Source organism: Cyanistes caeruleus, chromosome 7 (genome assembly GCF_971803275.1).
Source record: "Cyanistes caeruleus chromosome 7, bCyaCae1.hap1.1, whole genome shotgun sequence".
Lineage (NCBI taxonomy): Eukaryota > Metazoa > Chordata > Aves > Passeriformes > Paridae > Cyanistes > Cyanistes caeruleus.
In genome coordinates, this window is record NC_141707.1 from 13,560,423 (window position 1) to 13,574,572 (window position 14,150).

The 14,150-nt window shown below is 37.8% G+C and overlaps 1 protein-coding gene across 3 annotated transcripts in view; it reads right to left on the minus strand.

The window, feature by feature from the left end:
• SF3B1 (splicing factor 3b subunit 1) overlaps positions 1 to 14,150 on the minus strand; it is a 23,218-nt gene continuing 9,068 nt past the window's right edge. Inside the window, exons 1-22 of one of the 3 annotated variants that reach the window (XM_086897062.1) lie at positions 12,716 to 12,853; positions 12,324 to 12,403; positions 10,988 to 11,155; positions 10,606 to 10,840; positions 9,650 to 9,862; positions 9,130 to 9,251; positions 8,307 to 8,504; positions 8,114 to 8,215; positions 6,639 to 6,818; positions 6,137 to 6,223; positions 5,739 to 6,009; positions 5,299 to 5,444; positions 5,065 to 5,211; positions 4,787 to 4,912; positions 4,163 to 4,384; positions 3,710 to 3,892; positions 3,506 to 3,617; positions 3,294 to 3,414; positions 2,883 to 3,014; positions 2,248 to 2,520; positions 1,561 to 1,777; positions 1 to 615 (exon numbers count right to left, since the gene is read on the minus strand). In XM_086897062.1, the coding sequence (XP_086753188.1) occupies positions 457 to 615; positions 1,561 to 1,777; positions 2,248 to 2,520; positions 2,883 to 3,014; positions 3,294 to 3,414; positions 3,506 to 3,617; positions 3,710 to 3,892; positions 4,163 to 4,384; positions 4,787 to 4,912; positions 5,065 to 5,211; positions 5,299 to 5,444; positions 5,739 to 6,009; positions 6,137 to 6,223; positions 6,639 to 6,818; positions 8,114 to 8,215; positions 8,307 to 8,504; positions 9,130 to 9,251; positions 9,650 to 9,862; positions 10,606 to 10,840; positions 10,988 to 11,155; positions 12,324 to 12,380 (3,471 nt within the window). In that variant the 5' untranslated portion in view covers positions 12,381 to 12,403; positions 12,716 to 12,853 and the 3' untranslated portion in view covers positions 1 to 456. Of the gene's footprint in view, positions 616 to 1,560; positions 1,778 to 2,247; positions 2,521 to 2,882; positions 3,015 to 3,293; positions 3,415 to 3,505; positions 3,618 to 3,709; positions 3,893 to 4,162; positions 4,385 to 4,786; positions 4,913 to 5,064; positions 5,212 to 5,298; positions 5,445 to 5,738; positions 6,010 to 6,136; positions 6,224 to 6,638; positions 6,819 to 8,113; positions 8,216 to 8,306; positions 8,505 to 9,129; positions 9,252 to 9,649; positions 9,863 to 10,605; positions 10,841 to 10,987; positions 11,156 to 12,323; positions 12,404 to 12,715; positions 12,854 to 14,150 lie in introns of those variants that run through there. The other 2 variants (XM_086897063.1, XR_015289053.1) reach the window with 2 other exon arrangements.

Below are 14,150 nucleotides of genomic sequence, written 5' to 3' on the forward strand. Positions count from 1 at the left end.
TACATTTTTCTTATTTATTCAAAAGCTAGTGGATGACAAAAAGGGTTAAAATGTTTTATACCACCTATTCATTACATGAACAAATACTTAATTCAAAGGGACTTATTTTACAAGCCCCTCTGTCCAAAAACCACACACAAATTAGTTTTTATACACAAATGTTTATTTCTCAAATAAACTTCCCCTTTAAACACAAGGAATGAAATCTAAATCTTCATAAAGATGGAACGAAAATCCCTCCAGTACATTGTAATCACTGTTTTGTTGGTCACTACTGGCTTTAACTGTTTAACATCAAAAAACAAGGACATATTTAAAAAATCATGCTACTGGATACCTAGCTCTGCCTCTGACCAGCTCTACACTGATCTCCAAAATTTTTAAATTTTACATCATGAAATCTGAAGCATTTAACTGAACAACAGCTGTGCATTAAACACGAACAACTGAACAAGATTATAAGATGTAATCAAGTTCGTAACGAATATAGGTGTTCTTCTCATCATTATAGATTCTTGGATAATGTGCTATCAGAGCATCCTGTGATCCGATGTAGATTGAATTATAGATCTTCCAATAGACATCTCTGACTTTTCTGGCAGGGTGAAACAAACCCTAGAAAACAGAACAGATCAAAATATAATAAAAGCTTGAAGTTCCAATGTATTTTGATTGAATTTAATGAAACAATGCAAAAGAAGCACTTAATAAATGGGCAGGATACACAAGCTGTAGCAAAAACCAGTTCTATATAATAACAATATACAAACAGCACTTGCAAGAATGTACACTGCAAGAGACTTTCACCTTCCTACTGATGTCAGTATCTTCACGTTGAGGTCCCCACACTGCAAAAATGTGACATTTCCTATCTGCAAATTATTACTAGAACACTATCACACCTTCTCTACGCTGACCTGCATTACTTTAATCCTTGCTCCCCACCCGTTAGGTGAGTTTTAATTCCACAGCCAATACAGTCACTGTCATGTGCAATCACACGGGAAAGGAGCCTTCAGATTTTACCACCCCATATTTACAGAAGCTGAACTGCCTAGTGTTGAGCTAGCAGAATCAAGTCTAATCAAAGCACTGTTTTACAGTGCTGCACTCTTCTAAACATCTGTTTTTCTTGGCTAATGACAAATCATGACTTAATCCTATCCTCTCATTTATTTATCTCACTGATTACTTGTCATAACCCCTCCCACAGCTAATTTATTCCCCAGCCACATCCCCATTAGTTCACATCCTCAAAATTTGTGACATGCTTCCAATTTAGAAATCAAAGTGCCAGGCTCATTTAGTCAACTGATACTCTAACTTACCTGCTCTTTCTACACAAGTTCTGTGATGTAATCAGCTATCTCCCTATACTAAACCCTCTGTTTACTGCTTATTTCCACTACTTAAGTCCTTGGCACAGAATACCCTGTTTAAATAACACAACACTGGAGACAAAATGCCAGGTTTTCCTTTGCTGGAAACCATCTTCAGTTGGCTTTTGTGTCTCCTGGAAAGAAGCCCTGCCTGACAACTGCTGCACACAAAAGGTCATACCTGTAAACAATACTGTAACATCCTGCAGGGCCCAATAGCAACTCTGAGGCCCTCCAGAGCCCCCATAACTGCCTGGATGACGTGAGGAGAGGTTTCAAACACATTGGGCCACACGTAATTTAACAAGTGATTAAGAGAATCTTCACAGCCGAATCCATAAACACCAAGGGACATGTGCTGCACCACAGCACTGGCTGTTTGTCTGTGTACAAGATCCCTGCAAAGAGAATAATGTGTATTAATAAGTGGAACTTAGAAGCAACATGACTGGACAAGCATAGTGTTTCTTTTCAGTAACACTTTTCTTGAAAGCACTAATAACACTTTTAAGCCATGCAAGAGGCAGAGTATCAAGAATCCGTCAAGTGAAAAAATATGGGAGTTTTCTGAAAAATTACTGCACTCCAATTCCAAAGATGTACCAACAATAGAAATTATCAAAAGCAGTTTTAATGGAAGAAGTCTCAACTCACTGAAGATGCTTTTATAATTTGATTCTTCAGAATTATTAGTAAAATTGAAGCACATATAATCCAAATTGTCTGCAAATAATGGCTTCCAAATTATGCTGCTCACTTAAAGCCTTTAGCAAACAAGGACAATATGCTTATTTGCTATCATTAACCATCAGGTATATACTTTAAAATATAACCACAGGTAACTGTACCACAGAAGAAGTGCACTCACCTGTCCATTAACGCATCTTCAAGCAATGGTGTAACAGCATAAATGTAATCTTTTCCCATCTCTCCAATGTATTCAAACAGGAAAGAAAGAGATTTTAACACACCATTCTGCACATTTAGTTCTGGAACTCTGTATTCATTCATGAGTGCAGGCAGCACTGTGAAAGGTGAGCATGTTTCAGCCACAATAGCAATTGCTACTGTAGTACATACTCTGTTCTGTCTTTCCTGTACTTTCAAGTTGTTTAGCAGTGTGGCCAATACATCGTGAGGTCTGAAAGAGACAACATGGGCATCCACGTCAAGAGAGTCAGTGAGGATTTAGATAAAATTAGTTAAGCTTCAAACAAGTAGCAGAGAAACATGGTTTAGCCCTCATAAAAATTTTAGAGAACTGGGAAACAAACTGAACACTAAATATGAAACACTAAACTCCAGAACAGGTAAAGGATTTATTTCACAAGTGCAACATCCTATGTTAATGAAGAATATGTGATTGTATTCTTCAAAATGAGTAAAACTATGTCTGCACATATAAAATGTAGAGAAGTGTGAATATTTCATATCAGAAAACTAGCAATCATCACTATGTTTGGTAACTGTGTGCAGAAGCAGATAAGCGTTATATCAACTTACCCAATAGCTTTTGCAATATAACCAAAAGTGTTTACTGTGGCTCTTCTGATAGCTTTCTTGTGAGCTTTTAATAATTCAAGCAGTTCAAAGCAGATCCTCATCCATTCTCTTGCAGAAACATACTCTGCACCTCTGAAAGAGAATCAAGTGAGTTACCTGTTCAGGGATATGATATTTTCTTTACATAAAGCCACAAACTGGAGCACCTATTCATTTGGTACCCACAGAGGTAACAGCTTAAGTATTTCCTTTATTAGGTAATTCAACAGTGTGTCTGCTAAATACCTCAAGTTTTATGCACAACTTCAGAAATATCAAGAGATATGACAATGAATACCCAAATGCCAAACTTGAGCTTTTGCTACAATTGCCCACAAAGAAGGTTAGATATTTTATCATTACTCAGCTTACCTGTCTGCAATACGCCCAACAAGATCAATACAATTTTCCTGTACTTTCTCATGTCTGTTCTTCAAAATAGGTGTTAGCCGTGGCAGAAGGTCTTTGATTGGTGGCGTCATCTTATGCATACCTATTGAATTCAAAGAGGCACATTTAGTTTTATAGTTTGTTTTTTTTTTATTTTCCTCTAGAACAGCTAAGTAATCAATACAAAAACATACCTATAACATTCACAATTGCCTTAAGCGCTCCAAGTATGCTGCCCAGTACTTCAGGATATTCTTCACCCAGGTACTCATACAAAACAACACCTAAGTGTCCCATCAGTTTTTCCTACAACCAAGTAAAAGGAGTTAGAAGGCAATTTTCCCCTCCCCTCTCATTACTATGACCTACTAGAGCGAATCTGGAAAAGAAGTCCATACCTCTTGACAAGTCTTCATGACAACTGCAGTACGAGAGATCAGGTCAGCGGCCTGTTGCCTGACTTTGGCTGATTTGTTGTTCAAACGCCACAAAACTGTACCACAGATCTGTGGCAAGTAGGGTTTCACTCTTTTGCCTAGAGCATTAACCACTGTGCCAAAACCATTCAGCATCACAGAATCCTGAGGGTAGAAACAATAAAGGAAAATCAGACAAACAGCAACACTGCATTTTACCTAAACTTGTCATAATCTAAAATTGCTTTTAAAATGCTAACATTCCAGAGACTGCTTCTGGATTTCATTGAATATGAATGATTTCATTCACTCATAGAGCACTGACATCAAAAAAGGGATTCTAAAAATCTAAGTTAGAAGAACACATTTCTGTATAACTAACAGCGAGACGGCTTACAATTCCAGTGAACCAAATACTCCAACACTTGGTCGTACCTCTGTTGTCTGTTCCTGAAAGGCGTACAAAATACCATCAATGAGCTGCTCTTCCAGTTTATGATCGATGTCTGCTGCCCCCAGATTTCCCATTATCTTCTCAATTGTTTCCATGACCATTTTTCTGTACTGCTCAGCCTCATCTTTCAGATCATCCACAATCCTAGAAATAATTTCTGCTGCTCCAACTTTATTTGCCAGCTCCACAGTTGTATCAACCAACTGAAATACAGAAATGTTAAATAAGCAAGTATTAAAAATTATGCTTAAAAGTAGTTAAAAGCTACCTTCTACATCTTGAAAATAATTTCCCTAGTCTGAATAAACATGTTAAGCTCACTATAAAAAACTAGTTTTACCTTTAGAAATCATCCAGTGTTTTTAAGAATATAAATGGGGTGAACCACCCCACCTTGCAACTGATGAAGACATTCACAGATGTAAAACATCATGATAACCTCCTAAGAACCCAAAAATCTTCTTAGCCACACAACTTCTAAATTGCTAGTATGAACAAAAATCAAGTTTCAGGACACAGAGAAAAATAAGTACCTAGCCTAAATAACCACTTTAATTCTCTTCTGCTGTAAATAATTTCCCAGCTAAAAAATCCACAAAAAATACCTGTCTGTAATTTCTTCTGTCCAGTGCCATTCTGTGCTGCCAGAAATGTTTGAAGAAGGGTGGCAAGATTTCTGTTTTAATGTAATTTGCTTCAACACCGTCTGTACCACAACACTGCTTTACCACCTGACAGGAAAAAAAAATTCAACAACTTTAACTTGGTGAAGGGTGTGGGGTAGGCAATTTGGGGTGGGGTTTTTTTGCTTTTGTTTGGTTTGGATTTTTTTTTTTTTTGCATACATATTCAATATCAATACTAAACTATCATTCTGATGTACCTTCAACACAATTTTTTTCATCTCTTCATCAGGAGACTGGAACTCTCTGATAAGAATCAGCATGACTTCTCTAGTGTAGTAGTTTGCATACTCGGCATCCATGAGTGGAATCAGGTAACCAATAGCCTTCAAAAATGCAGCCAAACCCTATTTAAATGCAAAATACGTCTCTAATAAGTTACAGCAGGTACACACCCATTTCAGCTCAAACTAAAGAAAGTATTTTAGATTTACCTTTCCTCTGTGCTGACGAATACCCTTCCACAAGGGCTTCAGGACAGAATCAAATGACTCAATACCATAGGGAGTGGCTGCCTCAGCCAAAGCAGCAATGGCCAAAGCACTGATGGTGCGAACTTTCTGCTGCTCATCCACCAGCCCTGAAAGAGAGCAAGGTTTAGTACCACTTCTTGCATTTGTGTCTTAAGTTCAAAACAGCAAAATAGCAACAATAGCAAAATAGCAAAAACAGAGGAGCAGTGTAAAAACTTATTTTCAGGAATACCAAACGACTATTAGCTCTTCTTCATCTTTCAGAGTCAGCTGAAATGTTTCTTGGTGTCATAGCAACAAGAAAACCAGGACCTTACTGTCACTGTGCCTTACTGAGGTATGAAAAATTTTCCAGATATAAAGTTGGCAAAAAAGTCTTTGTCTGGGAAAGCAGAACTTACCATGCTCAATAATTTCAACCAAGCTCCTGAGATGAGGCAGGATAGCACAACCCATAAGAATAGCAATCTGCTGTACAATCTTGATGCCAGTGTGTCTGGCCTGCCAGGATTTTTTACTTTTACAGACAGCTTTTAGGAAGGGCAACAGAGAAGGAATGCCCAGAGCAGACGCAACAACGGCAAAGGCTCGAGCTGTTGTATTTCTGACATACTCATCCATGTTATCAATATCAGGTCGCATTGTGGAGATCATTGTTGCCAAACCCGCAGCCTGCAGGACAAAACACAAAACATACCAATTGGATTTATGAAAAGCACAGTTAATTGTTCTGCCATGCCTCTAAACATGCAGGTATATGTAAGCTAACTCAGTGCCTTAATGAAGGATGGAGTTTTACCTTAGCCAAGTTGGAAATAATTTCTCTGCCTTCCACTCTAGCATAGTAGTCTTCATCAATCAGCAGTGGCTCAATGACGACAAGGATCTGAAAAAGATAAATTAATACTTCCTGTTACTGGTACTTTCTATAGTATTTCTAGTCCTATTAGAGTCTATGAAACAGAGACGATTCCATTAATTCAAGCTTAAAGCCTTAAAATGATCAGAAAAAAATAATACATCTATAACATTGTTTTTTATAGCTCTTAAGGATGTGGTCTTGAGATACTATCTGTATCAGCTAAGGTCCTTCCCACCTCCAAATATGCATATGTCATATTTACATCATGCCTCAATATTGAAAAGCCTACACTCCAACCACACTATAAAAACTTTAAAGTTTGGTTTAAGAAATATGAAAGCCAAATATGTTCAAAAAAAAAGTAACATCATCCTCTTCTGATACACAGATGAAATGCAGAAAGAGCAAATCAGAGGTGAAATAGCAAACTGCAACAGACCTTGTGTACGTATGGTCGGACCAAGTCATCCAATTTGTAAAGAATTCTGTCGATGACTTTGACAAGCAAGTGACGCTCCTGATCTTCGAGTGTTGGTGACATCAGCAGAGGCAGAATCTGATTGAACAGTGGCCCTGCTCCAAATTCCCGAGCTTTATCTGTAATTTGCCGCAACGCAGCCTGAACAAAACCAGAAAACCTGCCAGTTAAACTAAGGAAAAAACACTGAGCAATCATAAAACAGGTACTAACCACATTAAAATGTAATTGACTACATCCACCAGCTTCCAAATACTTGCCCCAACCTCCACAGAACTATTTCAAGCAATTTTATGCTGATCTGTTAAAACACGAAAGTGTGATGACAAACACTGTGTTGTTAGTGCCCAGGTGTTCAGTTTTCAAGAGAAGCATACTTCTGAGCTAATACTAGCTCCATTTGGAAAATAGCTTAACAGCCCTTGTTTGCATCCAGGCAGCTTGGTGCTTGGTCAGTTTAGAGCATTTGCAGAAAAGACTGCTATTATGCTTAAGGACAAAACTTAAATAAGAGCTACACGAGGTAGCTAACTTAAGTGTAAGAAGCAAAATCCAGAAAGTTACAAAGCTGTGTAAGCAAAACACACTACAAATCCAGCTTCTCGTAATTGTAAAAAAAAAAAAATAAAATTATACAAGCCCTACACTATTCAGTGACTGACACTACTGTCAAAAGAGCAACAGTACTAAATTATACTGAATAACAAAAAAGCCACACAGATATAGAAGAGGAAGAAAAAATGCAGTAAACAGGGTGTGCTGTTTTGGCTGGAATTGAGTTGATTTTTCTTTAAAGCCACTGGTATGGGGCTGTGTTCTGGATTTGGGCTGGAAACAGTTCTGATAACACAGGGACGTTTACTTACTGCAAAGCAGGGCTTACACAGAGTAAGGCCTTTTCTCCCTCTCACCCCACCACTAAGAAGGCTGATTGATACAAGAAACTGGAAGAGGACACAGCCAGGACAGCTGGCCCTAGATGCCCAAAGGGATGCTCTACATCATAAGGCACCATGCTCAGCATACAAGCCAGGGAGAAAGCTGGCCAAAGGTCACTGCTAGGGGACTGCTTGGGCATCACTTGGTTGATGGTGAACAACTGTTTTCCATCTGCATCACTTGTTTTCTAGGGGTTTATTTCTCTCTTACTTTTTTTTTAATTTTCCTTTACTACTATTACTCATTTTTCTTATCTCAGTGCACAAGTTTTCTCACTTTTACTCTTCTGATTCTCTCCTTCACCCTAATAAGGGAAGGGGGACAGAAACAAGCAGCTGTGTGGCGCTTAATTACCAGTTGGGTTTAAACTACAATAGATAGCAAATCTTAGGAGATTATCTTCGAGAGAAACCCACAGACAACTGAAGCAAAACCTGAAACAAACATCAATTTTTGAAAAATGAGATTACATAAACATACGTCACAATTCATCTTACCTTTCGCATGGGAGGTGTGCCATTCTTTATTTTCAGAAGCAATTTCATTATTTTTCTTTCCTTCTGTTCCTCAGGACTCAGAGTCGATTCATCAACATCAACCTACAAGTGATTCCAGACAAATAAATGGGCATTACTACACAATAGAAAGAAAGCAGGGAAGTTAAATCATCATGAGTGAAATCTCCATTACCAGCAGCTTGTCAAAGTACTGGATATCATCTGGTTTCAGGAATGGCAGGTTGCCAGATGGCTGGTCATTAACACTCTTTATAGTGCGGTCCTCTGTCTGCATGTGGAATCCTGTCATACCCCCCAGAGGCGTTGGAGTCGCTGTGAGCTTCCGAGCAGGAGTACGAATGGGCACGTAACCAGCAGGGGGTGGGAGAACCTAAAGAAGGAAGAACAAAATTCATTTTAATTGCAACAGATATAAAAAGAAGTAGTCATAAAATACAAAACATTGCTCGAAGTTGTAGCTTTCAGTTTATTTGTTTGGGGATTTGTGGGTTATTGCATACAACAGACCCCAAGTTCTCAGTAATACAAACTCACCCTGCAAGCTTGTATTTGCACTTATCCTGTGCATTTCAGAAGAAAGCTCACTCCCACTGCTCAGTGCTTGGATAATAAATTGTCAAGTCTCCAAGGATTAAAGAAGCACTCCAGTAGCTGAATTAACATAGTATATGTGCTGTCTCACTATTTGTGGCCCTCTTCTATGTTTGTCTACATCTGGACTTACCATTTCTATCAGTCCATTCAGAGCACATTTCTAGTCTTGACAGGCATTTCCAGCACTGAGAAGCACAGCAGTGATTTGCCTGTTAAACCACCTTTAGACCTCCCCCCCCTTTCTAAGGGATTTACAATAAATCACTGAGAAAGTCAAACAAGTGTGTACAATCAATAATCAATACTTAATGTGAAACATTCTACTTCTGGAGAAAATCAGTAATCCCTGGTAGGAAAAAAACTTAATTATAATCTGCTATATTTTAATCCAGATGAATTACCTTATATCCTTCAGGAAACATAGCATCCAATTCTTCATCAGAAAGTGGTCTGTTTCTTTCATCAATTTCCCTCTCCCAGCGCCAAGCCTGCAGCTGTTCAGGAGTCATGCTCATGATGTGACCTATATTCAAATTTAAAAAAAAATATTTTAACAAATCCTTTTGTATGCAGAAGCAGATGATTTGTTTACTTAACTTTGAAATACTCTCTTGAGTTAAAGTTTCCATAGCACCTGAACTCTGTAGCCAAGTAATATATCAAACTTTTACAGAGCCTTTTATCAATTTTTTTAAGCAACTAAACTGAACAGCAACAGACATGCAACCTTAGTCTCAATTCCTCTCCAGAAATGAGTTGCTGTGGACAATGCCACAAAAACAGTAAATTGAACATATACTGACTGCTCTCATACAGGCAGGAGAGAATACTGGGCAGAAGCTTGTTTCAAAGGACAATACAAAAGGAACTGTTTCATTCCCACAATACAAAGTGAAGCCTTAGACAAGGGACTGAGCTTACCTGGGGTAGGGGTTGCCATGTTCATAGCTGGGGTACCGATGGGTGTTTTGCCAGGTGTCAGAACAGGAGTGCTGCCACCCATCTGGCTGGCAGGTGTTTCATCCCAGCGTGACTTCCTTTTGCTCGCTCCTGGGGTTGGTGTCTCACCAATGGAGTCACCACCTCTGTCTGTACGAGGTGTCTCAGCCCAGCCACTGCCATGGCCCGGAGTATCTAAGGAAAAACAAACCAAATTTGCTCATAAAGCTGAACACTATATACTCCAATTATACTATCAATATTCAAATCCATTTTCAGTATCAAATTAAACAAACAGCAGGCAAAAAGTAAAGACTACTTTTGTGAATACTGAAAAAACACAGGCATTACACTAAAAATATCCAACAGAGGACTTTGTTTTATGAAACAGGTGTCATCTTCTTTCTGAACCTTAGCATAAAAATATAAGATTCTAAAAAAAAAGAACTACTCAGATATTCTAGGAATTGAACAAAGTACTCCATGTACTCCCTTGATAAAAGCATTAGGTAACAAGTGTTTCACTGCTCTGTCAAATTCAAATTAGGCAGGTGAGATGCTTCTCAAATTTGTTTTAGCAACAACCTCTTAAAAAAACCCAAAACAATTAAAAGCCAACACATACAAACATATTATGAGAAGTAATTCAACATGTGCTTCTTTACTTTGTCCTTTATACATTAAAATCCCAACTGCAGCAGCCATTAGATATGACAAAACCGTGGATCAATTTTTGAGCCGAGATACTTTCATGGATACCACTCAAGCACAGGCAGAACCCAGTGCTGAGAACTCAGACAAGAATAACTCCCCACATCAACCACTAGATGTCAGAATAGAATTACTTCTTGCCTGGCTTCTGAACTTACTGGGCGAATAAACCCAGTAAAAGTAACCATTCAAAACTTATTATGCACCTCCCAGTTTGCCACAAATACCTCTTTCTGTTTTGGGGGTTTCATCCCATCGATTTTTCCGTGCACTGGAAGTGGCACCTCCATGGCCCGGTGTTGCGTGACCAGGTGTGTCCCGGCCGGGTGTTGCAGCTCCTGCTGGTGTGTGACTGGGAGTTGGATCCCAGATTTTTGAGCCTGGGGTGGCACCTGGAGTTTCGCTACCCTTTGCGCGGCCTGGAGTTTCATCCCATCGCAGAGATGGGGTGTGTCCAGGAGTCTACACAAGACAAAACCAAAAGTATCAGTATCCCATCCTATACAATAAAAGATTGCTAGCTGTTCTTAAGTAAGAAACTTCTGACATTCAGGAGGATTAGCACTGATAATGTCTTCTGTAGACATCTGAAGAACACTAGGTCATTACCTCTGCTTGATCCCAGCTGGACAATTTTTTAGGTGTAGCACCAGGAGTCTGATCAGCTGTCTGATCCCAACGCCGTTTGCGTTTTGAAGGTGGCTGAGAAGCGGCTCCATTGACGACTTTGAGCTCTCCAGCTTTAGCTTTTTCAGCTAGTTGTTGCCTAATTTCCCTCTGTTCAAGAGCACAATAAGAAAAACATAAGAACTCTTCAAATTATACCTTTAAAAGAGTTTTTTTGATACCTCTATGGTTTTTTTGAGGTTTTGCTCAAATAACCTGCAATTAGCTACCACTTTCATTTCAAGGCCACGCTTTTTACAAATTCTTCTATACTGACAGAACAGCTCTGTTTGAGGGGCTGTTTTAAAATTAATTTTTCAATAAAAGCCATTCTTACTGCAAGTGCAAATGCACAGAGATTTTTTAAAGCTATCAGTTTGTGTCACTCCTGCACTTATGCCTTAAGACCATTACCCATCTGTTTCAATTAAGTACCACCTCAGTAAATTAAAGGTGGATGATTCAGAAAGTATGTTCACAAGAGCTACATCCCATGACATAAAAAAGCCCTGAAATTCCTATTTTAAAACCTGAGATGATACTGCTAAAACAGCACACTAACAGAGACTGTTTTATATTTATCAATGAATCCATAAGCAGTAAGACTGCTAAAATTATGAACTAATTCCTCTCTTAGGATAAGACAAATCAATGTTAGAAGTCATTGGAACTACAAGGTCTTGCTCCAATTAGCAAGATGGTACTGTAGGTATTACACAAGATATCTGTTTATATTACCAATATCTTTTTAACTATTAAAATAAATTTGAAAGCATGTTTTTGGGTTTTTTCCTTTTTGGTTTTTTATTAATCTTTAAAACCAATTTCCAATCTTATACCCAATCTTAGTACTGCAACATCTGTTGCAGGTACTTCAGCAAAAGCCTTTTAAAACCTCCCTGGCTTTCCTATACATAGAGCTCACAAAAACAAACATCTCTCAAACTGAGCAATTACCAGTTACTGTTAGATTTTGTCTCTCCTCCTCTGAAAGAAAATAAACAAGAGAAAGTCTAAGTTCTACCAAAAAATCCAGATTAAAATATATTAAGACTATTTTTCCCTGCGCTGCTTAACTATTACATAGAACAGATGTTTTTTAGAACTTTCATCTTTAAGTTCTACTGACTTTCAATATATGAAGAACATGATTTTTCAAAGAAAGGAGCTTTTAAGTCAAGACTAAGTCAAATGAATTTATGTTCCCACTTTCTTAACATGCTTTCAAAGGCTGTAATGTGAAACTCAGTCCAAGTGGAAAACCCTCCCCTCCACACACCTCTTCTTTTGTTAAATGCTGTTCACGCATAACATCCATGTATGTTCTGGCATTCATTTTAGGGTCTGGAGTCTTCCCTCCTGCAGAAGAGAACAGCAACAGGAATGGACACAATGAGTACAGGATAAGCAGAAACTATGGACTTCTACTGTCCTGCTCTAGTATTATATTATTCCATGATCATTTAATTTTACTTTTTGATCGAAATTTTTTTAAATTACATGTATCTTACGTTTATTCAGTTTGCTGATCAATTTAACCTGTTTGAACACAAACATAACTACTGCAGTTTCAAACAAATATTTTAAAGCCGATAAAAATGATAAAATGACAACACAGTTAAGAGTCTTCAGAAGTGATGGGTTCCTGGGTTGCTAATCCGGAATACGTACACTTTCGTGCCTTTGTCTCCATCAGCAGTTCTGACTTCAAGCAGCAGAATAGAAGCCTAGAAAATTATCTCTTTACCATTAGTAACACTTTGGAAAGATATTTATAATCAAAACATTACCTTGTGTAAGCTGTTAAATCCTACTTGTTATCTGACTATAAATAACTATTGCATACCTAAGTAATGTTTAAATTCTTTTATCATAAAGACCCATTTATAAGTTTGACAAATCTGGACATGTCTCACAGACCTTCTAGTGTCATATTGTAACAGGGCTTCATTAAAAATAAAAATAAAACAAAATAAAAAAACCCCAAAATACTGTTTAATGACACTTTCCCCCTCTTCTCTTCTCAAGGGACACTTGTGATTGGGAGCTGAATGCAATACAGTACATACACCACCACAACAATACTCACAGGTAATGGGTTTTGTACACCATATGTTGTTTTATGCTCTGTATCTTGCATTAATTGAAATTTTAAATACTTTAAAAGAAGCCCAACTTTATAGAAATGAGACTTGTCAAGAAAACACTTTTCTTTAAGAAAAATGTGCAGATTTGCTATACTAGTGGTATAGCTATTACACTTTAGGGAAAAAAATAAACTTCTTAAACATTTCTATGCTGAAGTTCACTGCCCAATTGGCTGTGTCTTTCTGACACTAGCTTTGATAGGACTTTCCTTTGGAATACTTTTTCACCATAATCTACACAGGATGTGTTGAACTGCACCCTTAAGAATGCAGACAGGACTGGCATATAGCAGTACTGCTGTAGGAAAGAAATTAAGGACAGTTAGTATGGGCCTGTGAATTCTGACAATACATGTTTATATCAATTACAATTAAGCAAGTAAAATAATTAATATCCCTATTAATTCATGCAGGCTGAAATTCTCATTTGCAAAACCTGCAAAATAGCTACTAATTTTAAGCCAACAGGCACCTCATTGCCACACGTGAAACTCACTCACCTGAAGAAAATTTCAGACCCACTAACACCCCTTCTCCTGACTTGCATTCTAAAATTATCAGAACAGACTTGAACTATTAATAGTATCAAAGTCTTATAAATGCTTTTGCTTCTTTTAGCTATACCACCTAAAATTTACATAGGATGGTAAGAATTAGGTGCTCTACTAGCATTTCAAAAGCAGTAACCCTGTAAATCTATAACTTGGAATGAAATCTATCAAGGTACTGAATGAATCTGAGCACTCAATACACAAGTTGTTCAAAGTACAACGCACAACCCAAAACGAAATGAAAAGAGAAACCTTTAACCCTTTGTGTTTCTATGGCAATGGCTCATTGACAATTTTCTTGTCCTTCTACCTGGAAAGAAAACTCGTATTATAAAAGATGAAGAATATGGCATCTAAATTTTCAACCAAATCTCTATGAAAAGGGGATGTTTAAAATAAAACTAAGTT